The sequence below is a fragment of the Artemia franciscana genome, chromosome 3 (genome assembly GCF_032884065.1).
Source record: "Artemia franciscana chromosome 3, ASM3288406v1, whole genome shotgun sequence".
In the NCBI taxonomy this organism is placed as follows: Eukaryota; Metazoa; Arthropoda; class Branchiopoda; order Anostraca; family Artemiidae; genus Artemia; species Artemia franciscana.
In genome coordinates, this window is record NC_088865.1 from 50,267,286 (window position 1) to 50,294,808 (window position 27,523).

A 27,523-nucleotide genomic window follows, 5' to 3' on the forward strand; every position below is an offset into this window, starting at 1 on the left:
GTTGACTAAAACTCTATCAGTTTTGACTCTTAAACGGGAACTAGAATTTCCAATTTCAAACAAATGAGCCACCTCTAAAGCTTATGCTACCATGAGAATCCTTGCTATTATGAAAGTTTATGCTTCTATAAAAATCTTAAATGCTCCAAGGGCATAACTTAAAACCCTTACCCCCAAGCTCTGGTGGTTTTTATAAACCACCATGGTGGCTTATGAAAAAGAAATTCGAAAAGCCCTGTTATATGATCATCGGAAAATTTTGAACAAAAATTGTCTCGAAATTTCTATTTGATGCTTCTCGGGAAAAAAACGATGTGTATGTGTTAGTGGGGGGCGGGGGGTATAGCGGCGCTCTCATTAATTCGAATTTTAAAAAGGGCACTTGAACTTGTAATTAGTATTACAATGAGTCCCCTCCAAATCATACTCGACCACACTTTAAAAGGGTATTTGTCCTTTAACAATTTCCACCCTTCAAAGTGAACTAGAACTTCCAATTTTCAACAAACGAGCCTTCTCTAAAGTTTATACAACTATACCTTCCATAAAAACCTTAGATGACCCATGGGCATAGCATAAAACCTTTTCCCCCAGGATTTGGTGGTTGTTCCAACCCTTAAAGCCTTGTTTTATGGTGTTTGGACTCTTTTGAATAAAATAGCTATCTCAAAATTTCTATTAGATGCTTCTGGGAAAATACGACGCGTGTGCGGGGGGAGATGCCCTCGAATCACTTTGACTATTAAGAAGGGCACTAGAATTTCTGATTATTAATCCAATTAACCCCTCTCCAAAGTTTATGCGACCATGGTGTCTATAAGATCCTTACCCTGAGGTGAGCTTTTTCAAAAGGCAGGATACCTCTACCGCAACCCTTATCCTGAGTCTGTGTGTGGGTTGTCATTTTCAAAGACAGAACTTCCGGACTTTTAAACTCTGTTGAACAAATTGGCCGTACCAGAATTTTAACCTGAGGTGTTTGGGGAAATAATGGATGTGTGAGGGGTTGGTTGCCCTCCAGTCAATTCTGACTATTAAAAAGGGTGCTAGCCCTTACAATTTCCAGTCAAATGAGCTTTTTTTGAACTTTCTATGACAACTGCGTCTATACGAAGTGCCCTGGTTAAAAAAAAAAATAATAATAATACATTGTACCAACATCGTTCTTTACTTAGGCAGTGCTTTTGCACTGCCTGTGATATCGAGTGTCACTAAGTTTCCGATACTCTGAAGTGATCTGTTACCTAATGTTTTTTAAAACCCTACCTTTTGAATACTACTACTGTTTGTGACCATGCCTTGAATTTATCTAAAATATGTTATCTAGCCCTAAAGACGGTCTGGAACATTTGTCTTTTAAGAAAAATATTTTATTAAAAGGTACGCTTGCTGCATCATCATGTAAATGATGATGCAGTTTTTGTCGGAACTTGTATTTCATTTAATATTTCGGTTACTCTAGGATAGATTTTGTTCTTTACCAAGAAAATACTGACGTCATTATAATTAACGTTATCATATAGTTGTTGATTATAACTTCATTTTTAACCAAAGACTGTGGCTTCATTCAGCATCTTGTATACAAACAGACATTTTCTTTTTCGTAGAAAATTTTATTTTGTGGATTTTGTTTTGTTAATTATAAATGGCACTATGAGTAGCAAATTCCTTAAAAATGTACCATTAAGCAGCTCTCTGTGATGTTCCAGTGCCCCAAAAGCAGCGGAGAACAACAAATAGGCCAATCAGTGCTTTCCATGCAGAAAAGCGGCAATCCTTGTTGTTCCAATCAAGTACTGTAAGTTTCCTGTAAAGGTTTTCGGCCAAAGCAGTTTCAATTGTCTACCTATATCAAGTAAAGATAAATGTGGAAGGAAGTTTTTTTAGTGTATGAGGACAGGAATTAATTCCTAAGCTGTCTTCATTTACAGACATCCAGGCCACCGTATGTGCCCAGCTGTATTCGACGTACTGCAGATTCTAAATAAAACGGAATACAAAACGTTTTCATATGAACAAAAAGATATTCAACATTGTGTAACTTCAATCTTTATAAAGACCATTTTTCTTGAATGAAATAACAAATGCGTAAATTTATATACCTGTCATCCAACGCTGAAATTCATAACCAGCAATACATGTGTGCCGTTGCTATCAGAATTGAAATGCAAAATGCACAAAAGCTCCATCCTGATTTAGTTATATTTGTAAAACATTTTCTTTTTGGACCCTTTTTTCCTTAATTTTATTTTTGTCCATAACAGCTAGTAGCAGCCCGTAATGGACGAAAAAACATCGCACAAAAATGATCAACTTAATTCAAGCATACTTTTTGCTGTCGTATTTATGAAAGAAAATTGGCTGATAATCTGTGGTATTGAATGCTACGAAACACATATTCATAATGCATGTAACATAACGGAAGGAAAGGGATGCCTTCATTGTATGAAATTAAATAACTGAAATAGCAGCTTATCTGTCTTTTGATAGGCAATAAATAATTACTGCAACTTTTTCACCTTTGACTAAACATACTGGCTACCCAAAACATCCAATATTATTCAAATTTTTAGTCTTTTCCTTCGCTGTTGTTCAACACAAAGGGGATCACATTAATTATCTGTCTCAGCTGCTGCTCTACTTTAAATTAGATATCCCAAACTTTGAATATCGTATATACAAATCCCACAATGAATTCTAATATATTTATGCGAACGGGGCCTGTCTGGTTACGGCATGGTAGGACATAAAATTCAGATTTTTCGAAAAATAACTCACACTCAAGTAATTCTTATGGACGAAAATAAAGCAATCTATCAAATTGAGGGTATTCACTTTATTTCAAAAGTATTGTTCCTGTTATGTTGCAACTTGTCATAATATTTGCAAGATAAGGATAAAATTTCCATTAATATTCTATTTTATTGCCAGGTGCTGGTAAAGAAAAAATACCACTTTACATTCATAAAACTACAGATAAACCATCGATTAAATCTAAATTGAGGAAATTAAGACATAATACTAAACACATTTTTTACAGCTTGTAAAAATCATTCTAACTTCGTATTGTTAATTCCTTCTTTTTCAAATGCCGTCAAGATGGGATTTAGCAATAACCTTAAAGGTATTTCATTGTTTTTTGTTTTTTTTATTTGAATTCAGAACTAATTTGACCCACAAACAGCCGTCTGACCGAAGCCAAATTTTAGACATGAGCTTGGACTCAATGGCAGCGCATCGGTATGCACTGAAGATCGTAATATAAACCCAAGGGTTTTATGACTTCTAATTTTTCATTAAATCTTAAAATTAAATTAGTTTCTGTCGTGTGACTGACCTCAAATTTGACGCACGAGCTCATACTCAGTGACAGCAAACTTGTGTGCATTTAAGATCACACAAAAAATCACAATTTCCACTAGTTTATTTTTTCATTAGACTGTAGGACTGAATTAGAAAGAATGCTTTCGTCTTACTGACTTAAAATTTGGGACTTGATTTTAGACCCAATGAAAACATGTTTTGTGCAATGAAGAAAACAAAAAAAAAATGCACAAGCTTCATTAGTTATCATTTTTTGCAAGAAATTAAAACTGAATCAGCCCACTTTCTGTTGTAAGACTGACTTCAAATTTGAGACATGAGCTCTCGATGACAGGATAGTTTTGTTCATTGAAGATCACAAAGTAAAAGCGAATCTTTACTAGTTTCACTTTTTAGTAGAGTTTGTGCTGATCTGGCCTACTTCTGTAGTCTGAATGACTTCAAATTTTAGGTACAGGCTGAGACTTGATGACAACACATTTTTGTCTAGAGGTGATCACAGGCCCTATTATTCAACATAATCGTACCCGATAATGGCATTTATTTGGTGTCTTTAAGACCACAAAATAAATAAACAAGCTCACACCTAACAACATAGCATACACTTAAAAATTCACTTGTTATGTTTTGAAATGCGAAATGAAGCTCACACATATATGTTAGTCGTGGTTTTTCCTATTAGAAAAATAATGTTTGTATTGACATTTTTTTTTTAATTTTGGGACTTGGAATTTTCGAAAGTATTGCTTAGTATTGGAGTATGCACAAAGTCGAAAATAATAAGGTCGTATATATTTAAAGCGATGATACAACAGCTCTTATGGGGGAAATGATATAACAAAGTCTATTGAAGAGTAGCGCTTAGTACTAGGGTATGCATAAGGTCTAATTGAATAAAGTTGTATATATTTTAAACAATGATACGACACTCCTATGGTGAAAATGATACAATAAAGCCTTTTTAAAACTATTGCTTAGTATTGGAAGTATGCATAAAGTCAAAATTAGTAAAGTCGTATATATTTTTAACAGGTTATACGACTTATGAGGGAAACAATACAATAAAGCTTTATTGAAGAGTATTGTTTAGTATTGGGGTATGCATAATGTAAAAGCTAATAAAGTTGTATATATTTTAAGCGATGATGCGACAGCCTATTAGGAAAATGATAGAATAAAGCCTTTTGAAAAATATTGCTCAGCATTGGGAATATGCATAAAGCCGAGGTTAATGAAGTCATATATATTTTAAGCGGTGATACGACAGCCCCATGAGAAAAACGGTGCAATTAAGCCTTTTGAAAAGTATTGTTTATTATTGGGGTATGCAAAGAGTCAATTTTATTAAAATCGTATTAAAGCCTTTTGAAAAGCATTGCTAAAATGCTTTTGAAAAGGATATGCATAAAGTCGAAATTAAAAAAGTTATATATATATTTTAAGCAATGATACTACAACCTTTTGAGGGAAATGATACAATACAGCCTTTTAGAAAATATCGCTTAGTATGGGGGTATGCATAAAGTCAAAATTAATAAGGTCATATATATTTTAAGCGATGATACGATAGCCCTATGAGGGAAATGATGCAATAAAGCCTTTTGAAAAGATTGTTCATTATTGGGGCTGCATAAAGTGGAAATCGATAAAGTCGTGTGTATTTTTAGTGATGATACAACATCCTATGAAGGAAATGATAGAATAAAGCCTTTTTAAAAGTATTATTTTGTATTGGGGATATGTATAAAGTCGACATTAATAAAGACATGCATAGTTTAAATGATGATAGGACAGCACTATGAGGGAAATCATACAATAAAACCTTTTTAAAAGTATTGCTTAGCATTTGGATATGGACAAAGTTGAAATTAATATGATCTTATATATTTTGAATGATGGTACGACAGCCCTATGAAGGAAATGATAGAAATTATACCTTTTAAAAAGTATTGTTCAGTATTGGGGTGTGTATAAAATCAAAATTAATAATGTCGTGTATATTTTAAGCGATGATATGACATCCCTATGATGGAAATGATAGAATAAACCCTTTTGGAAGGTATTACCTAGTATTAGAGATATTCACAAAGTCAAAATTAACACTGTTGTACATATTTTAAGTGATGACGCGATATCCTTATGAAATGAAGGATACAATCAAGCCTTTTGAAAAGTATTGCTTGTTATTGGGGTATGTATTAATTTGAAATTAATAAAGTCATATATATATATATATATATATATATATATATATATATATATATATATATATATATATATATATATATATATATATATATATATATATATATATCTTAAGCGTTGATACGACAACCCTATGAGAGAAATCACAAAATAAAGCCTTTTGAAAAGGAATGCTTAGTGTTAGGGCATTCGTATATTAATATATTCGTATATATATTTAAGTGATGATATGGGGTAAAAGATAGAATACAGCCTATTGAGAAGTATTGCTTAGTATTAAGATAAGAAATACATCCTGAAAGATCTTACATTTTTCTTATAAAAATACTTCTTATAAAAAAATGCTTAATAATTAAAATCCATCCTAAGAAATTACAAATTCTTATTACAAAACAATACTTGTTGTAAAACAAAAAATAACTGCTAAGAAACAAAAATAGATCCTAAACAAGCACACACTAAAACCTAAGTTCTTAAATGGTCAAATATTTTTGATAAAATTATAATTATTTTCCTCATGCATTTTCCCATTTCAAAAATCTAAAACCCAAGTTTCTTAAATTCTGAAGTATTTGGAGTAGGAAAAGATGCATTTTAAGCGTATGCGCTGCATTTACATGAAAAATAAACCCCAAATTTGTCAAAAGATTAAATATTATCAATAAGATTTATTTTAACCATATGCGTACTTATTTTTCAAAACTAAAACACAAGTTTCTTAACTGATCAAATATTATTAATAAAGAAGACTCATTTTAAGCTTATGTGTTTTAAGCTTTTGTGTTTTTTGAAAGTTGATAGAGGGTCCCTAATGGCCAGAACAATGGGTTACCTCATTAGTGGTATCCCTCTTAAAAAAGGTGACCCAGAAGAACATGGGAATTATGGACTTATAACACTAGGGAACACAATAAGTGAGCTATTCTCTAAGATTCTGTGTAGAAAAATAGAAGGCTAGACCACCAAATGGTTGGAAAGAAAAAAAAGACTGCTGGAGATTCAAGCAGGATTTAGAGAAAATTATAGTTGAATAGACCAGGTATTTATTTTACACTAGGTGTTGGGGTGGCGCGAAGCGCCATAGAAGCTCGAGATAGCTTGCCCTTTTGAGATAGCTTTGCCCTTTTAATTTCTGGCGCCCTTTTAAGAGTTATAGTGATCAGATGGAAGCTACCCCCCCCCCTCGAACGTCGTCTTTTCACCCAAACGCATCTGACTGTAATTGTGAAAGTGTTCAAAATAGTACATATAACATAAAACAATGCCTCCGGGCTTGACACAGCCCCCTAGTGCCTCGAGTTAGCTTGTAATTTATGCTCAGGTGCATATAAAGATTTTTGTAATGGGTGGTAGTATGAACTTCAGATGCGGCTAATTGGGTTTAAAATTGGAAGTTATAGCGCCTTTTTTGAGAGCCTAAAGTGATTTGAGAGCAACTATTACCCCCGTGCCCATTATTTTCCCAAATACCTCCAGTAAAAGCTCGGATATAGCAGTTTTGTTCATCCTAGTTGAAGGGTCCGGAAATTCCGTCTCTGAGGAAGACGCACCCCCAAATCTCTCAGGTCAAGGACTGTAAGTTATTCCATGGGGCATATAAGGTTTTCATAGAAAGTGTGATCGTGTATGATTTGGAGGGAACCCATTGTATTGCTAATTACAAGTTCAAGTGCCCTTTTTAAAATTCGAATTGATGAGAGCGCAGCTATACCCCCCGCCCCCCACCAACACAAACACACACACGTCGTTTTTTCCCGAGAAGCATCCAATAGAAATTTCGAGACAGTTTTTATTCAAAATTTTCCAATGATCCTATAACAGGGCTTTTTGCATTTCTTTTTCATAAACCACCATGGTGGTTTATAGAAACCACCAGAGCTTGGGGGTAATTGTTTTAAGTTATGCCCTTGGAGCATTTAAAATTTTTATTGAAGCATAAGCCTTCATGGTAGCAAGGATTCTCATGGTAGCATAAACTTTAGAGGTGGCTCATTTGGTTGAAATTGGAAGTTTTAGTTCCAGTTTAAGAGTCAAAACTGATAGAGGTCAACTAGCCCACGTCCTAATTACCACTGTTTTCCCCAAAGGCATCTGATTGGAATTGCGCGATGATAATTTTGTTTAAATCAGTCCAAGGAACATTCATCAATGCCTCCAGGGTTGGCACAGCCCCACTAGAGCTATGGGAAAAGGAGTTTAAGTTATGCCCAGAGGGCATATAAGAATTTTATGGAATTCGTGGTTATATAAATTTCAGATGGCTCTCATTTGATTTGAAATTGGAAGTTATAGTGCCATTTTTAAGAGTTAAAGGAATTTAAGAGCAACGAACCCCCCAGCACCCATCGTTTCACAAAAAAGGATCAAAACAAATTTTGAGTCTCTAATTTTTTTTTCAGCATTGTTGAAAGGTTCAGTAATTTTGCATTTAGGGATGTCAATCACCCTCCCCCTATAAGGCCTCAGAGCAAGAACTATAAGTTAGGCATTTTTTTCATTGTTTACAAACATTAATAATATTGAGAAAAGGTATGCATTGTAACTCAGGAATGACTGAGTATATTAATTTGGAAGTTTCAGGAAATGATAAGGGAGATGGCCAATTGACCAAAAAGACCAAATTTACACGGTGCTACTACTGCAACTACTACTGCTTCTATAGATACAACAACTACTGTTACTACCACTACTATCACTAAGATTACGACTTCTATAGCGAGTACTACTAAGGCTGGGGATAATAAAAAATATCTGAGGAAACGTTGAAGGGAAAGTTGAACTAAGTTGAAACATACTAAGTGTGTACAGATTGCTACTTTGGGCGTATCAGCAATATGTTTGGAACGGGTTTATTGCATCAAGAGGAAACCTCAGGGGCATCATGACTTGGATTTTCAGTTGCCCAAAAGGCAAATTTTACCAGCTACTACTGCTATTAATACTGATACTACTATTGTTACTACTAATAATGAACTATTACTGCTGCTACTGTTTTTACTGCTGCCTATTATTATTTTACTAGTACAATTAAGGCTAAAAGTACGAAGATGAAAGATGGACAGAATATTGAGGGAGAATTTGAACTAAAGCAAAACACACTATGCGCTTGCAGATTGTTAAAAGGGCGAGTTAAAAAACTTGCGAATATACAACATTCTTCGCTGTCCAATTGTCGCTGCATATAAATAGATTGTCAGGTTTACCAACCCTCGAACATGCAACGTACAATTGTCCATGGGAAAAACAATCAGTATTAAGATCTATACCACATTTTTCTAATGATTGACCCTGAGCTTTGTTAATGGTGATTGCAAATGCTAATCGAATTGGGAATTGCAATCTTTTAAATTGAAAAGTTAGATCCGTTGGAATCATGGGAATGCGAGGAATAAGAACAGCCTCACCCTCAAAAGGCCCTGTCAAGATTGTGGTCTCTATTAGGTTTTCCATTGTTTTTTTTTACGGCAAGTCGCGTGCCATTGCAAAGCTTTGGTGGGTTGATATTTCTTAAAAGTATTATTGGTACGCCTATTTTTAGTTGTAGCACGTGTGGTGGAAACCCTGAAAGATCTATGGAATTTAAAAATTCAGATGGATAATTAACCGCTTCATTTGGATCCAAAACTGTGTCGACTGACTTGTAATGGACAGCCTGGTCTCGAATCTTGGTCAAAACAATATTGTTGATTTCGTGGACGTCTATATTTTTGGGTGCGAGAATCGCTCTTTCACTTAGCCATTTATTATTTTTATAAGTTTTTAGAATATTCGGAAATACTTTTTCAATCAAATCATTTTTGGACGTCACTAAATTACAGAAATTAGCAGGTAGTTGTATACGTCCTGAAATTGAGTCTACTGGGAGCTTTCCGTTTCCAATTGCCAGCAATTGATCTGAAAATGTTTGACCAGAGGCATCGTTTTGCAATCGGACACGCATATTTGCAGTTAATTTTAATATTTGTACGTTTATTTTAATATTAAATTAGAATTTTTCAGGCAAGCATTCATTTCGTCTGCAGGAGTTGATCTAGGTATTATAGGTAATGTTTGCCTGAAATCTCCCGCAAGCAATATTAATGTGCTGCCAAAGGGTTTCGACTTCCCTCGCAAATCTTTCAAGCATTGATCCAGAGCCTCGAGCGATTTTATGTGTTCCATTGTGCACTCATCCCAAATAATAAGTTTGCATTGCTGCAATACTTTACCCATCCCAGATGATTTGGAAATATTGCACGTGGGAGTTTCTGTAGAATGCAAATTCAGAGGCAATTTCAAAGCCGAATGAGCAGTTTTTCCACCAGGCAGCAATGTTGCGGCTATTCCGGACGACGCAATTGCCAACGCTATATCATTTTTTGATCGAATTGATGCCAGAATCAGTATTATCACAAACCTTTTACCAGTATCTCCTGGCGCATCCAAAAAGAAAATTTCTCCAACGTTGTTATCGACACAATGCATTATCGTATCATAAATGTCTATTTGTTCCGACGTTAACTTGGAAATGTTATTTTGTACATACGACAATAGATCACTCGTACTGTAACTTTGTTCACGATCCAATTCTACACATGTCGAAACAGCAGCGATACGGTTAGGTGAAGGCATTCCCAAATCCTGAAGAGGTTTGTTTGCCATACGTACGCACAAATCTTCTATAATAACTAAAGTGTAGTTATAAATTTCTGATGTAAAATCAAAAGTCATATATGACGTCTCTAACTGTTTTCGATGGAGTATATCTTCGGACATTTTTGACTTATATTTTTCCCATAGCTCTGTAGGAGCTGATGGAGAGCAAGTTGTTAAAATGATGCCAAACAATGCACGAATTTGACTTGGGGTTGACGTTTCGCACGCGTCATTGATGCAGTTATCCCAGTGTTGGTCATTCTCCAATAAATTCAGAGCTTGGCATGCACTACGGTAAGTGTCATGTATAGTACCATTTACAGTTCTCAAATACTCAAAGGATGTCGGACCGGGTACATTCACCAAAAGCAGGCGTAGAAAGAAGCATTCATGTTGATTGGGGTGAACGGTGTAGAGTCTTCCTATCGTGGTATCTTTGAAGATGGTAGGTTGGCCGTCGACTGACTTACCCTGTTTTCGACGTTCAAATACTTTATTTTTAGTATTCCACGTGTAATACGAAGGCACTTCAGTATACAGCAGTTTTTTTGCAACAGAATCATTTTTGCAAAGCGAAAAAAAAGCTGTTAATGTTGTATCCGGTGGATTCAGGGCTCTTTGTTGCACGTTGGTTTCCGTGAAATAAACACGTTGACCATTCTGTAAATGTACCGCTAAGTGAACAACAGCTGGACTACGTTCATGTATCGGAAAAGAAACAATTCGCCAAACAGTTTCATTACTGCTTATGTATCTTCCAGCCTGATATTGTACGATTTCGTCGAAATCTTTTATTTCGGGCTGCAAGCCAAAAACTGCCATGTCACTGCCCTTGTTGACTTATTTACATATGTTTTTGATTGCCTTTACGGAGTTACAGTATTCAACGTTTAAGTGTGCATTAAATGTTTTTGATAATAATGGGGAATATGGAACAACCCACTGGTTATCTACTTCGATGGTGGTACCGTTACGCTTCTTTATTATTGCTGTTTTACCGCCATCTTCAGTAGATCTTCTTCTATATTGTGGGTAACCATCATTGCCAGTAATTGTGTTTGATACTAAAAGTCGAGGATATTGCTTTGTGCACCTTCCTTTGGCCATGCATGGTGAATTTTCGTTCAGTGCACCGCAAGGTCCATGTATCATATTTTTTACAATAATATCATGTAACCCCTTATCGACATTTTTATCAGGTATTTCAGCGGAAATCACATCATCAATTTCGTTCGAAGTAATTTTTTTATGTAGCCAGATTAGTATATGTGCGTGTGGCAAACCTCGTTTTTGCCATTCCACTGAGTATATCCAGCATCGCACTGACCCAAACACTTCAAGTTTTACTATGTAGTTTATCAGTGATTTCGACTTTTGCCGGAAGACACGGGCCGTAATGTCATGCCTATGAACCGCCGATTATCCTTGAAGTAAAAGCTGCAGTATCTCGTCCCAAGATTGATTACGTGTAAATGTAATAAATAAATCTGGACGACCATAGAGACGAACATACGCAATAGCATCTTGAGCATATTCATGCATATGACGGGGACTGCCAGCATATGACGAAGGTAAAATTGTTAATCTTCCAACGTTTGTGGTATTATCGTCATTTATAACTGCATCTCGCAAATGAATGTATTGTTCAGAGCGGAGCTTGGTCTGATTCAGGCGGATATATAGCAAACGTTCTGATTCAATTTTAGTATACATATCAACGACACATTGGTGAAACAATTCACGGCATTTTAAAATATAATTTTCTTCATCCTGCCGAATCATTAGTCTATAGGAATAATAATGCATTGCACTGCATTTCTTATTCATTTCTTTGTTAGTGGCTGGATTCATCAATTTAATATTAAAGTGATAGCCGTCGGCTCCATCCCAAAAAATGATAGGATATTGTAGGGCATCGTAGCATCGATGAGTTTCAGCAATTCTTAACAACTGAGCGTTTCGCTTATGAAGAATAATATCTTGAGGTAAAAACTGATCACCGACCATAACGATTGCCACTTCGTCGATAGTTGGAGCATTGTATCTACGCACATGTTGGCCAGGAGGCGTTTTGTCAGCGGAAATAATAATTTTATGCGTATCAGTAGGCATCAAATCGATGGCTGTTTTGAACAGACGCACTAAATTATCATTTTCGTGGAAAAGATGTTGCCATTGGGAAACGATTGTCCTTTCAACGTTGGGAGAAATTTCGCAACGTGCATTCAAGTGAGAATTTCTATTACTGATGAAGTAGAATTGTAAAAATTTATGATTCTCGCCTGAGAATGGTAGAAGGGACCCTGCTCTATGATAAATTTGCCCTTTTACTTTGAAAGTAGACATAAATTGATCTGGATTTTCGATTTGGGCTCCAAACGACGTCATTTGGAAACATGAGTTGTATTTTCTGATTTTTGACAAAAAACGCTTAGATTCTGACGTAGTTCCAGTAAGGAAAGTCTTCAATGGCTCTGGTGGTGCAGCCAATAGAGGAAGTTTAACTTTTCCTGAGGCGCAACACATTCCCATTGTTTCACCATTGAATTTCAAGGCCTTGCAATAGGGACAAATTTTAGACATTGTCCCGATTTGAACACATCTACTCAAGCTATAATCATTGACTGGGCTGTACCTGAATGCCAGGCGATAACTTTCAGGCTGCTCTGATTCCTCGGCACGCTTTCTTTTCTTACTTTCTCTATCAGCAGCAAGCCTGATTTCTTGCTGTTCTTGTGATTCCTCGGCACGCTTTCTTTTCTTACTTTCTCTATCAGCAGCAAGCCTGATTTCTTGCTGTTCTTGTAATTCCTCGGCACGCCTTCGTTTTTCACTTTCTCTTTTAGCAGCAAGTCTGCTTTCGCGTTGCTCTGGTAGTTCCTCGGCACGCTTTCTGTTTTTTTCTTTCTCTATCAGCCTCAAGCCTGTTTCCTTGCTGTTCTTTTGATTTCTCGGCACGCTTTCTGTTCTATCTTTCTCTATCAGCCTCAAGCCTGTTTCCTTGCTGTTCTTTTGATTCCTCGGCACGCTTTCTTTTCTGACTTTCTCTATCAGCAGCAAGTTTTTTGGCATAGACTCTTTGAGCATCTTCATCGGCTTTTGCCATTGTAAGTTCATCAGTCATTTTAAACTTAAACATTAATAGATTTCTACGTGAACATATTTGTCTTAAATATCTTTAATGACGTCACCGTCATAGCAAAAATGACGACAACTAACTTCATGATTAAATATCTTTAATGACGTCACCGTCACAGCAAAAATGACGACAACTAACTTCATGACGTCAGTCGACACAGAAACATGACGTCACCTGACAGACAGACACACAGACAGACAACTTATTTTTATATATATAGATTGTTTAATTAGAAAATATACTAGGAAAAAGGAATATAAGGTTTTTGTAGCGTTTCAAGACGTTGGAGGAGCATTTGATGGAGTTGATAAGGAATTATTGACAGAAATTTTATTAGAAACAGGACTGCCGAGAGCATTTGTAGTGGTTATAATTACAATGTATTTGGCAGTGAGGGTAGTTGTGAGGGTTGGTAGACTTATATCGAGGGTAGTACAAGGGAGGATCGGAGTGAAACAAGGATGTACTTTGTCTCCTAGGCTATTCTATCTATATATTAGTAACATAGAGGAATATATAAGGTATAGAAAGGCACCAAGTTTCAAGTTCCTTACAGGTAATATGATTTTATTACTATTCGTAGGTGACATAGCACTACTTGTGGATACTAAGGAAAATCTTCAAAAACTCCTAGACTTAATTTCAGAGTACTTTAAGGAAAAGTGGCTAGCTTTGAATGTAGATAAAACATTAGTTATGATGTTTAGGACTAGCGGGAAAATAGAGGGGGGGTTAAAATTTATCTATAGAGGGGAGGAAATGAAAATAGTTGAAGAATTTAATTATTTAGGAATTAACTTAATGGCTAATAGAAAATGGAAGATGCATATAGAGGATAAGGTAATTAAAGGAAACAGGATAATGAATATTTTCCTTAGAAGTAGTATTAAAGAATTAGGCCTAAATGATAATAAGCTGCAGAAGAGAATTTTTGAGGGAAGGCTGATTTCAATAGTGTTTTATGGATCAGAATTTTAGGAGGTGTGAGAAAGGAATGGGGTTAAAAAGGATTCAGCTTAGGTATTTTAAGAGACTGTTGGGTTTAAATTATAGGTTTAATATTCTAGTCAAAAGAGGATATTTAGGCCTTGACACCCTTAGGAACAAGAGACTAGTAAAAATGGTTAAGTTTTGGGAAAGGATAACATCATTGCCTGAGGATAGATTAGTTAATGTAGTATACACAGAAATGATGAAGAATAATTGAAAAGATTCATGGCCAAATCAAATAAGGAAAATTTTAAATAGTTGTGGGATGTGAGGAATTTGGAATCAGGGGGTAGGCATAGGAGGAGAAATAGGATCCGTGGCAAAAGAGGTAAGGATTGTACTGCAAGAACAGGAGATCCAGTTATGGCAGACAAGTCGGACCGCGGCAGCGTCTCTAGGTGTGACGTGGAGGTTAATGAGGTATGGGGAAAGGAATACTATTTTAAAGTGGAACTTAAGGGGAGGACATAAGGTGGGTTATTACAATTGGGAGTAATTCTATGCCTTTTGGTGAAAGAAGGAAGTATTTCGGGGGTTGGTTTAGGTCATAGAGGGGCCCGTATTTTTGCCCAGTTTGCGGATAAAATGAGGACTGTAACGAGATTAAGGATTTGAGGTTTGTATTGGGGTAAATGGGAAAGATTGGAGGGTCGGAATTTAAAAAGTAAGTGAAGAGAGAATATTAAGATTGTGGGGAGGTGGGTGAGAGTAGCTATGCAGCACAGAGAGATATTTTTGGAGGGTGGACGATAGGCGGGAAAAGAATAGAATGCTAGAAGTTATTTTATATGGTGTACTTAAAGCATTTCTTTTTTCTTTTTTGTAACCATGATCCCTGTAGCTTTAAAACATTTAAATTATTTTGATCATGTGTGTGACATTTTTTGTAATTATGTGAGATTTGTGGTATTATGTGCCTTTTTGTTTTAGTTGTATTTTTGCAATTGTTATGCTTTTTCATAGTTATTATTATACACCCTGTTATGTGAGCTAGTATAATGTTGTATTATTTTGTAATATTTGCTGTTTTTTGCCATGGCCCCTAAGTGGCTTTTGTTGCAATAAACATCTCACTATCTATCTATCTATTCTATCTATCTATCGATCTATCTATCTATCTATCTATCTATCTATCTAACTATCTATCTATCTATCTATCTATGCTCAGTCATCCCTGTTTCTACGTCTCTTTGACAACTCTTATGTATATAACGTATTTGATTCAGTTTAACGCTCCCTCAACACTCCCTGAAAGGCTCACTTGAATACCCTTTATATTTTAAGAAGGGAAACGTCAGACATGACCATATTTCTCATTAACAATATACAATATGTAAACAATGGACGAATTGCCTAACTTACGGTTTATGTTCTGATGGGTGTAGGGGTGCCTGAAATCTCCAAAGACATAATTGCTGGACATTTCAACTATGCTGAACGAAATTGCCATCCCAAAATTTTGATAGGTTGTGTTTGGGGAAATGAAGGGAGTAGGGGGGAAAGGGAAGGTCTTCCTCCAATGACATATGACTCATGAAAAAGGCACTGGAACTTTCCATTTCCAATCAAATGAGCTCCTTTCGAAGTTCCTACTACAACTCCTTACATTCAAAGTTCCTCGGTAAGATCAAAAACAAATAAATAAATCATACATTGCGTCCACTTCGCTCTTTATTAAGACAGCTCTAGCGCGTTACCTATGATAAGGCTACTATTCCAATGTAAACCCTAGAAATAAAAGCACACTAAGTATGTATTTTTCAGATGGTAGGCATATCATGCCTTGTTGGAATTAAAATCATGCAATTATTTTCTCTGTGTCTGACCAGAAGGCCATAGGTATGGTTCTTGGACCTTTCCTCCTATCACGCACCCTTATTCCCGTTTCATGTGTAATATTATCTTGCACCAGTTTTCTCGTGGAAATTACTAGTTTTATTTTGCTCAAAATTACTTCCATTGCATTCTACTCCTTTAGAATTTAATTTTAAAATATTGAAATTTTTTATGAACGTATAAAATATGTATGCATAATAAATAAATGCTTTCATATAACCTGCCTTACTGTTCAATCCAAGACTCAAATTTCCTATTTCTTTACAGTCGGAGGCAAAGAACTGATTATACTTCTTCTAGTCATTGGCTGCAGCATATTTGTAAATGGTAGTGTATATATTTTATTTGGTGTGCGTGTAACTGAACCACAAGCAACTGAACCCCTGTATAAGCGAACACCTGTGCAACTGAACCCTCGTGTAACTGAACCACCAGGCACCAGAACCCCATTTAATTAAAACCTCGTGTAACTAAACGCGCTTGCTACTCAATCCCATTTAAATTAATCCCCGTGTAACGGAACCATCGTGCAACTGAACCACTCAACTTAGTTTTTCCGTAGTCTAAAAATAATAGGGAATATAAATGGTTAAAACACAAGTTAGAATTTTTACATGTTCAACCTTGTTGGGATTGCTTATTTCTTAAAGTCATGATATAAGTGCCTGTCAAGATCATTAATAAAAAAGCTTTGTTTTATTTCTGCAAACAAAAAGAAAACAAAAAGAAAAAGCAAACAAAAAATGTCACAAAATATTAAGGCTGATTTGTTTCTCTTTTTTTTTTAGATGAATTCGACCTTTCTGGACGTTAAGTAATAAACATGTCTTTAAAATATTTGGCCTTTGTCAATCTAGATAACGAATTTTCATAAAATGCCTTTGAGAAGATTGCAGATAAAAAGGGCATAGGAGGGGGACTGGTTGTACTTCAACCCATCTCGATATATTGCATATGCGTCGTCTTGTAAAACTGCATGCATCAAGTACCTCTTGATTTTGCTGAAGGTGCTCCTAAACATTTTCCAAACGATAATATCAGCCGTTGTAGATATTGCTGGTACTTCCTTTTCATAACCAATAAAGAAAAAATGTATTTTGATTGTCTGGCATTTTTTCTTGACATTTATTTCAGGTTGGGCCTTAATGCTCCATGCTTTTTTATTTATTGGATCAAACATGCCTTCTCTTCTTGATAAGGAAAAAACATCTTGCATGTTAATAATAAGCAACTTACATAACACCAGGGGTTAGGGATTGTGAACCCTACAGGCATAGTTATTTAACCTTTGATCTTTTTTAAAGAAAATGGGCATCTAAAAATAATCAATCGGATGTATTTGGGGAAAAAAGAGCATGGGGGTGGAAGCCGTTCGACAACCTTTACCTCTTAAAAACTGCAGTTTAACTTTTGATTTGTAATAGAATGAGAACCCCTCCCCCCAAGTTCATACAAAATCTGTTCTATTATAACCTTATTGGTTAACATTGAGTAACTAGCTTAACTTACAGCCCTTGTTCCAGGAGCTGTGGGTTGGGTTGTTAACCCCAGAGGCATGGTTATCTATTTTGACATAGATAACTATCATTTTTTCTTCATATTTTCCACAGTTACGAAATAGTAATATTCGAAAGGACCTGATCTTAAAGAAGAAAATGGCGACGAGAACAAGTATCGATATTGAGGAGGAATCCTATAAGATGTTGGGAAACAGTATATGTAGTCTGGAATAGTTACTAAATTATTTTTCAAGAACTACTAAACCGAGAAGTGTTTGACTTGTCAAAAGTGCTGGCGAAGAAAATTGTGCAACTGCACAGTTCCATGTTTTCCCATCTTAAAAATTGACAGAAATGCACGTATAGTATGCACGTATAGTCATAGTATAGATCGACGATTCCCTGTGTCGTCATTTGTGTCCCAGTCTGTAATTTCGTCAGTCGACAAACAAATTCATGACGACATACAGCTCAATCCTTATAATCCATGTTTGTCAGTCGATAACTAGTTGAAATTACTAAAAATACTTTAGCATAAAGAGCGAGGTATTTATCTCCTCCTAAATACCTCGCTCTTTATGCTAAAGTATTTTTAGAACCCCTAGAAGCCCAAGGGCAAAACAGGCCCTTGGTCTGTACTATTTTACTGTCATCCCTTGAGCATTGCCCTGAGGAATATATAATAGTTTAGAAACAAATTTGGGCTATATATTTGCACAGTGGAGGGGACGGGGTGGAAAAGCATAGTCTACATTAAATGCGTCAACTAACCATTGCTGTATTAAATATATGCTATTCTTTACCCCCACCCCCACTCCTAGTGTGCAAATATACAGCCCAAACTTTTGATAAAGCTAATGAAATAAAACAAAATATGATGAAAATATAATACAAAATAACCAGTATAAATGAGTTACTTGACCAGTTTCTTGTGTCGAAATTTTATAGTATATATTATATAACCGTTAAGAACCCAATCATCTTATGTGATGAGGTGTTTGCAGCTTTTGCTAGTTGCAATGAGGGTTTTACAATTTTTGAGTTGGTGTACCTAGTGTTTATTTTAAGATCCTTACAGATTAACAACTTCAGCGTTTAATCAAACTGAGGAAACAAAACCGAAGTGTTGCTCCATGCTGGATTATACAGGGATGAATTTGAAGGGCATGGGAATATAACTCTTACTTCCTTTCACTTGAAGGGATATTGATCAACTACTAAGAATGGTTCCTGAAGAAATGGCAGTTTGCTATTATCGTATTCAAATTTCAAGTTTCACTATGGAAGATACATTTATTTGTTTATCCACACCAAAGAGTAGGCGTACAGTGTCCCTTCCGGGGACAAAAACGGAAGAAGGAGCTTATAGCAGAGTGGAGACCCCACACCATCTCACAACACTAGAACACTAGAACAACACTAGACCTTTAGAGTATTTTGAAAAAAAAAATTATTTCGATGTAATTGGGGGGAAATGGCGGTTAAGAGGGAGAGGCAGATTGTCTTCTGATTACTTTGATTTTTCAAAACTGAACTTGAAATTTCAGTTTCCAATCGAATGAGCCTTCTCCAAAGTATGCACGACCATCCCTTCTATAGAATCCTTAACTTTTAACAATGGATAACTTACAATGACCTACAGTCCCTGCCCCGAGAACTGAGTTTTTTTTTGTTAATTACGTTTTGACTAAAAATTGAAAGTTTTAATGCCCTTTTTAAATGTAAAAAGTGATTAGAGGATAACCTGCCCCCTTCCCCGGTAAAAACACCTCTTGTGGAAAATACTCCGGAAAATACCACCTCGCAGAAAAACCCCCTGGAAAATACCTTACCATGAAAAATCTTCCCCCGAAAATTACCCCTTGCGGTTGGTTGGTATCCAATCTCTTTCATCTTATAAAAAGACTAGATCTGCCTGGGGATTACAGCTTTTTTTACTTCCATCAGTCTCTCGTTTTCCCCCTAGAGCTAATTCTAACGACGAAGACCACACTGCGTTTCCATCACAAACACCAAAAACAAGAAGAACAATATGAAAATTTTTTAAGACAGTGGGAAACAAATTAGAATGAATATTTCGGCCCTATGTCCAAGGGCCCAAAACGTGTTTTTAAATAGTTTTCTTTCATTTCAATGAATCGCCTCGTTTCATAACCATTTATTTATCAGTCCTGGTTGAACTTCGCTAAGATGAGGATGCTGGGACTGTTTTGAAAAACTGTTCATTTTAGTTTTATTGATTTTATCCTCTTGTAAGTTGGTTTTTTCTTATTTGTATTGCTGAGGACGGCCCTTGGACATAGGGATTAAATATTCATTCTAATTTGTTTCCCACTGTCTTAAAAAAAATTTCCCTGTTGTTCTTCTTATCTCCCTCTCCTCCTAGCTACAAAACCGTCAGAGAACCCCATTGTAGAGGTTTAAGTACATTTTCAAGTATTGTAATTTGTCTATTGCTTAAAGATAGTGTTTGTTATTGGGAAGCATACGGACATTTTTTGCTAATAGTTTCTGAAGGATTTTCCATGAGAAAAACATTTTTGCACGGAGGGAGGAGGGGCAACACTTATATATAAATTCCTAAATAATTTCTTAGACCACACTGCTTTTCCATTTACGAAAAATTAAGCAAAGAGAAAACGAGTTTTAATTTCAACAAAGCAGTCAGCAAAAAATAAAATATAAAAACAAAACTACACTTTAACTAAAAAATTAAAATATTCCGATATTTCCGCCCACGTCCGGTTTTCTCAACAGAAAAAAAATTATAAACGACAAAAAAGAAAAGAAAAATGTTTTTTTTAAAACATAACACAAAAAAGACCACGACAACTAAACACACGAAAAAAAAATAAATAAGAACAACTCACATTATAAACCAGACTCCCAGTACTGATAGTAATAACTTAATACAAAGCCAAAACAAATGTTTATAATGAAACCATGGGTTCCTTTCCTCTGCAACAATCGGTGTATAAATGGGAATCTATTAAAAGTGATTCCGGACGTGGGGCCAAAATATTCGGAATATTTTTATTTTTTTAGTTAAAGTGTAGTTTTTTTTCACTGCTTTGTCGAAATTAAAACCCATTTTCTCTTTGCTTAATTTTTCATACATAAATTCCTTTTTTACACTATTCTTAGCCCTTCTCAGGTAGACTAAAAAATAAGAAGAACCCAAGTAAAATATTCCAATTTGGAAAACCACATTTTCTGTGAAAAGGTATTTTTCAGAGGATGGTTTTTCCTTGAGATAGGGGGAGGGGAGTAAAAGCCTGGACCCGTAGACAGTGACAGGGCGAAGGGAGACCTTATTAACAGACATAAAAAGGAGAAGTAAATAGGGCTTTAAGAGTTTGTAAAGTCCGATTTTTTGTTTGCTACAACAAAACACTTTTACGACAAACACACACACAAAAAACACAACATATTACAACAAAACATATTTTTACTTTAAAAGAAAATAATTCCAACAAGGTTGAAGATGTAAAGATTTTAACTTTTTTTCCCAATGTATGTATGGTGATTGAGTTGCACTAGAGTTCAGTTATATAAGGGTTCAGTTGTACGGTGGTTCAGTTGCGTGGTGATTCAGTTGCACGGTGGGCCAGCTGCACGGTGGTTCAGTTGCACGGGGTTTAGTTAGATGGGATTCAGTTGTACGAGCGTCCAGTTACACGAGAGTTCAGCTACATGGGGGTTCAGTTGTACTGGGTTCAGTTGCATGGTTGTTCAGTTGCACGGTGGTTCTGTTACAAGGTGGCTCAGTTGCACAATGATTTAGTTACAGTGATTCAGTTGTTTGGAGTTCAGTTTTACGGTGGTTCAGTTGCAATGGAACCATTTTCTTTTCAAAACAGAGATTCTCCTGTTTTCTTTTCTTTATCTTTTTTTGCTTCTGTATAAAAAAGATTGCTCTAAATTTGGAATAGTAGCAAAACGATAAAAGGATGTTTGATGTTGTTTGATTAGTTTGTATCGAACAATTTAAAAATCGAAATGTGAAATCTCTTTTTTAAATAAAATGAACTAATTTTGAAAATTAGATCCCTTCATCAAAGACCTTAGGACAAACTTTTGCCTAAGCTCTCAATCATACAGAGCTTTGTATTCATAAAATCTTGTGCCAACAATTTCCCGCAAAAGGAAAGTAACTACCACGGAACCGTCAAACAGTTCGTGACAACTAACTGTAAGTAAGGAGCAGCCCGGCTCAATAATAAATGTTGATGTCAAACTGATGACACCAACAGGTATCAGTAGTTTCATTAAGTTTAAACTTACCCATCAAAAGTTAGGAGCCTGAGAATATTTGCCTTATTTTCGAAAAAAAGGGAAGACAATCCCTAAAAGTCAATGGATCTTATTGACAATCACACCAAATCTTCAGCGTATCGACAAACCTTATTGTAGAGGCTGTCAAGCTCATATCTGCCAAAATTTAGAATTTTGTAATTTTTGCCAGAAGAAGATCACAGATGCGTGTTTATTTGTTTTGTTTTTTTCTTTTTTCCCACGGGTGACCGCATATGACCGTACGTGGGGAAATATTTTCATGGAGGAATATTTTATAGAGAAATCGGAATTTTTCCATGAAGGGATCGAGACTCCATGGATTCCATGAAGGGATTTCCATGAATTTCCCAGCATTATTCAGAAACGATCAGAAATTAAATAAGAAAAACAAGTTTTTTTGACTGAAAGTTAGGAGCAACATTAAAACTTAAAACGAATAGCAATTATTGCGGATATGATGGGGTTCGCCCCCTTGTTTTTTTAGTACTTTCAAAAGAGCTATCTATTCTAATTAAACAGCCTTTGTGATTCATGGGCCATTCTTAAGGAATGGGAAAAAAATTTGATATTTAGCGTGAAGAGTGAGGTATTGATGAGGGGGAGAACCCCCATATATACGTATTAATTTCTGTTCGTTTCAAGTTTTAATGTTGCCTCTTACTTTCAGTTGATTTTTTTTTATATAATCCATCCACAGAGAGACGTTAAAGGCACTGTATGCGTGATTATTAAAATCGATTATTAAAATCGGCTTATAGCTGAAGCTGATGATTTGTTTATACTTTATCGACTAACGCGATACAAACGGCTCGTAGTCTTTTTTTTAAATTTTCGCCCCAGTTGTGGGCACTATGGCGTCATAGTGCATTATGACCTTTATCACAAAGATAAAGGATTAATTTACATAATCATTCTTATTTCCTTCAATAAGTTGATTTTTTAGTTGAAATCAAGTTGTCGTCAAGCCATGGCTAATTGGAGATAAAGCCAAGACAGATAATCTGAGTGGGAGGCAAAGCTGGCATGAGCCTTTTTCAGGATTGTATATAAGTTAGGTCATTTTCACTTGTTAATAGACACTTTATCATCCACTTATCTATCCTAGGGCATTCTAATCCTAATATATCATTCCTCTAAGAATGTTTTTTTCTTGCACTTTTTATGTTTTAGGGAGTAATTTAATCAACATTCCTTTTAAAGCTTCTTATTACAAACTGAAACATTATTTGCACAGCTAATTCCTCCAAAATCACAATTGACTCACATGGAATGGGAAGTAACGGAAAATACTTAAATTACATTGCTAAGGGTGACACCACTTGGGGAGGGGGAATGAATTACAAATTAGCGGACGACTTTGTGCAAAATTGGAATTCCTACTTTTTCTTTTCCGAAAGGTCTCTAAAACAAAATTATGGTAGCCAATGAAAAAACACTTTTAAATTATATTGTATTTCTAACCATGACGGAGATCAATCTGTTGAATTCTACTGTCTTTTACGCTTAATTTGACGAAGTTTCTCAGTGACTTTGGGTTTTTTTTTTAATTTGTTAATGTTTGTTTTGTTGCTTCACGTGAGCTTGTTCATCTTTCACGAGTTCAAGTATTGCACGCAACTTTTACCTCGTGCTGCCTCTGCTTCTGATTTGAAAAAACACCACAAGAAAATGTAAACCCGAAAAATCTGCCGTGTACGGAGAGTTAACAACTAAGGAATATTATATAACAACTGTAGGGATTCGTGTGAAATTGTAAGCAATGGCATTTCAAATATGTTTTTAACGCTGCTTTATATAAACGCTTTATATAACGCTGCTATATATAAGTATTGCACGCGACTTTTACCTCGTGCTGCCTCTGCTTCTGATTTGAAAAACACCACAAGATAATGTAAACCCGAAAAATCTGCCGTATACGGAGAGTTAACAACTAAGGAATATTATATAACAACTGTAGAGATTCGTGTGAAATTGTAAGCAATGGTATTGCAAATATGTTTTTAACGCTGCTTTATATAAAAGTAAATATCTCTAAATAAAATATCTTATTGTTTGAGTGTTCGAGAATTTCTTTTGTATATGCACTTTAACTACAGTTTGTTTTTGTGTTTTTTTTCCTGCAGATTTAGATAAACTTTTTTGTTCCTATGTAGCCCAGAAGCCTCAAAAATCCGAGAAAGCCTTTTTTATAATTACTCTGCTTGCACGAAAGATAATTGCTGTACTCATGTTGTGCTAGATAATCTTTTCTTACTGCTTTTGGTGACCTTGGCTATTGGGTGGAAATTTTTGTGCTTAGGAAATATGTGAAGCGTAGTATGTCAACAAAAATGGCTCCTTTTGACTTAGTATTACGCATGGGAACTTCTCACAGACAAATCATTGTACTAAATGAATATGTAAAGACTCCAAAAATAATAAAAATAGGATTTTGACAATAAGATTATTTCACAGCTAAGATCAAAAAGAAAAGTACAAGCTGTCGTTGTTAGTTTTTTGTGTTTCAGTTTGTTTTAGTTAGTTTTTCGTTTTGTTTTTAGTTTTGTTTAGTTTTGTTTTGTTTTTCAGTTTTGTGTTTAGTTTTGTTTTTAGTTAGTTTAGTTAGTTTTTAGTTAGTTTGTTTTAGTTAGTTTTTCGTTGTTTTTTTTTGTGCAGTCGAAACAATTATAGTCGTAGAGCAATTATCTAAGGAATTTTCAAATTAATTTTTCCTGGAAATCCATTACAGAATATGCTAAAATATACACAAATTAATTCGCACATATCCACTTATTTAAACAAGTTTTTCATGCTAGCCTTGGGTTACCAAAATTGATTTTTTTTTTTCCTGAGATGCATCTTTGAGTAGAAGACATAAAAAGTTAAGAGTAACATATTTGCTCTTGGTCAGAATTTGTGTGGGCGAGAATATTTTTTTTTTCTATATCCTACTTTATTTAATAAAGTATTTAATAAAATATTATTTAATAAAGAATTTTTATATTCTTTATTAAATAATAATTTTTTCTTCTATAATTATAATTACAATAGTTTCTTATGCACCTCCATATAATACTGAAGGACGGATACAAAATAAAAAAAAATAATAAAGAATCTTCAAAAAACATATATAGAAAGACACAAAATAACAAAGATTTAATTGTTAATGTATACTAATGTTAAAACACATTCATGCAAAATATCAAAATACATTAAGTAACCGTAAATGAGGTTTGGAGGGAGAAAACAAAACAAAAATAAAAGACTTTCCTTCGCACTTTCAGCTTTAGATTGGGTACAGCGACCTTGATAACTAGCAATTCATATGTTGCAGATATAGATAAGCTACACTCCCATCATCGTAATCTATAAATTTAGACATGATATCAATCGTATTGGGCTTTCCCTCTTCTGTTGCTCACAAGAATATCTTTTAACATTTTCAAAGTAAAGACTGTGTGTAGAAATATATAGTAGTGATCTTAATATCGCTGCCTAACCGCGCAGAATCAAAATCTTTCAATTATTCTATCGTGTCTTTTTCTGACTCTATATTTCTATTGCATCTTTCACTTTTTTTCAGGTAAAAATGAAAAGGATAAAACGCCTCTTCTCCACGGCTCTAAGACAGATTCAAAAATTAAAGGTGGACCCTGGAAATTTTTAAAGGGCCACTGTGTGAATTCAATAAATGACAAAAATGGGTACTATGGATACTATCAAAGTCGATTTCTTAAGCCAAAAGAAATTGGAAAAATAATTCTAAGGGCCCCTACAACAGAAAGTCCTATAAAAACGGCAATAGAAGAGCCAATAATATCGGAAGCCCATCCACTGACAAAAACTGTTGACTCTGCAATTATATCATCAACTCCTACGGTTAGTTCAGCAAAAATTGCTGGGCAAGGCGTCAATATTCACATCCATGTCTATCCAAACAAGGAATCAACAACAGAGAAACAACAAAGAGAAACTGCAACAAACAAAAACCAACTTCAGTTTGAAGCCACTGCAACTAAAAAACCGAAGGACCTCACCCAAATTCATCAGTTTCCTAATCCAAACTTTGGTTACCCGGGATATAATATTCATTATCTAAATACAATAAACCCTTCAAGCATTGATTTATTCTTAGAAGAAAATAAGAAAAAATTGCCGTTGTCAACAACAGAAGAAAAAAACCCACATGCGGCAACTGTGACTACAAGCCGACCAAAGGACTTTAATCAGATTTCTGAATTTCCAGAACCATATTACAACAATCCCGTCCAAAATATCGATTATTTAAACTCAATATATCCTTCAGTCTCTGAACTTTTCTTAGAAGAAAATAAGAAAGAAAATCTCTTGTCAACACAAGAAGAAAAAAATCCCCAAATGGGAATAACGACAACAAACAAACCAAAGAACTTTGTGGGAATCCAGGAATTTCCACAACAAAACTACCATTACCCAGGCCAGAATATTGACCATTTAAGTACTTTATACCCATCCCATTCTGAGCATTTAGATTTAAATAAGAAAGAATCTATCTCCGCAACGGCTGAAGAAAAAAAACCTATCGATACAACCCCGACAACAAAAAGACCAAAGGGCTTCGGTGAAATCGATGAATTTCTACAGCCCAGCTACAGTTACCCAGGCCATAATATTCCCTATTTAAATCCATTATATCCTTCACATTCTCAACACTTATTTGACATAAATAAAAAACAACCCCTACTGTCAACTGCGGAGGAAAAAAACCCACTGGGTATAAACTTTGATCAACCAAAGGACTTTGATCAACTCCATCAATTTCCTGAGCCCAACTACTACTACCCTGCCCAAAATATTCAAGTTCCAAACATAATATACCCGTCAACATTTGAGAGCTTGCCATATATAGACAGACTACCCCCAAAGTATTTTCAGTATCCAAGGCCCCATCCTCTGCAACAGATAGAGTATGACGAATGGATTCCAAATAAGTTTGCCCCATCTCCATACCCCCAGTATATTTATAGGCATAGTTTTAATAAGTATTATGAAGGCTACTAAACAATTGTAATACCGCGAAGAAAAGGGAACTAGTAAACTAACCAGCGTGCAGAAAAGAAACTATAAGTACAATTGCAGTCGTGATTTACTTAAATGGCCAGATGTATATTTGGAGAAAAGCAATTCTGGAAAAGGTGCAAGTGCACGTATTTTTCTTCTTTCATTATGATATTATATTTTATCAATATAACTTTTTTATACATTTCCAAAGTATAATTTTGAGGTTCATAAAGGTAAACAAAAAGTCAGTCTCCGAAAGCTTATATAGGTGGCATGCAAGTGTAATAAAATTAATATATGGCAAACGCTATTAATATTTGTATTCAAAAGTTTAAGCTGTATGCTTAATGGTGAATATACTGCTTGAATTTTTTTTTCTTTTTTTTGAAGCATGGTATATTTTTCCGCTCGATAGAATTATAATTTCTAAGATAAATATTTTAAATTTTAATTCTTCTCTGGATGTTTCTTTTTCTTCTTCTTCTTCAGGTTTTCTCTTACATGTCATGACACTGAACCAAAAGGGATCGGAAAAATATTTTACTGGATCTGAGCATTCAATTGTAATTGGTAAAAAGCA

The 27,523-nt window shown here is 35.1% G+C and overlaps 1 protein-coding gene and 1 long non-coding RNA gene across 4 annotated transcripts in view; one reads left to right on the forward strand and one right to left on the reverse strand.

Moving 5' to 3' along the window:
* Positions 1 to 2,880, reverse strand: part of LOC136025374 (uncharacterized) — a 110,331-nt gene extending 107,451 nt beyond the window's left edge. For both annotated transcript variants that reach the window (XR_010617080.1, XR_010617081.1), the window contains exon 1: positions 2,779 to 2,880. This is a non-coding gene — a long non-coding RNA (uncharacterized LOC136025374). The remainder of the gene's footprint in view (positions 1 to 2,778) is intronic.
* Positions 2,881 to 2,971: 91 nt separating this feature from the next.
* LOC136025370 (uncharacterized) lies at positions 2,972 to 27,145 on the forward strand. Of its 2 annotated transcripts, XM_065701332.1 has the most exons (3): positions 2,972 to 3,124; positions 16,397 to 16,456; positions 25,487 to 27,145. In XM_065701332.1, exons 1-3 carry the CDS (start codon positions 3,100 to 3,102, stop codon positions 26,941 to 26,943), a joined length of 1,542 nt encoding a protein of 513 aa, XP_065557404.1. In that variant the 5' UTR covers positions 2,972 to 3,099; the 3' UTR covers positions 26,944 to 27,145. The 2 variants fall into 2 exon arrangements, with proteins under 2 accessions (XP_065557404.1, XP_065557406.1); XM_065701334.1 differs by lacking the exon at positions 16,397 to 16,456 and having other exon boundaries at positions 3,020 to 3,124.
* Positions 27,146 to 27,523: the final 378 nt, after the last annotated feature.

Coding starts and splice junctions, on each gene's coding strand:
- LOC136025370 (XM_065701332.1), top strand. CDS start 3,100: ATGGGATTTAGCAATAACCTTAAAG. Junction 3,125..16,396: donor ATTTAGCAATAACCTTAAAG/GTATTTCATTGT, acceptor ATTTCTTTACAG/TCGGAGGCAAAGAACTGATT. Junction 16,457..25,486: donor CTGCAGCATATTTGTAAATG/GTAGTGTATATA, acceptor ACTTTTTTTCAG/GTAAAAATGAAAAGGATAAA.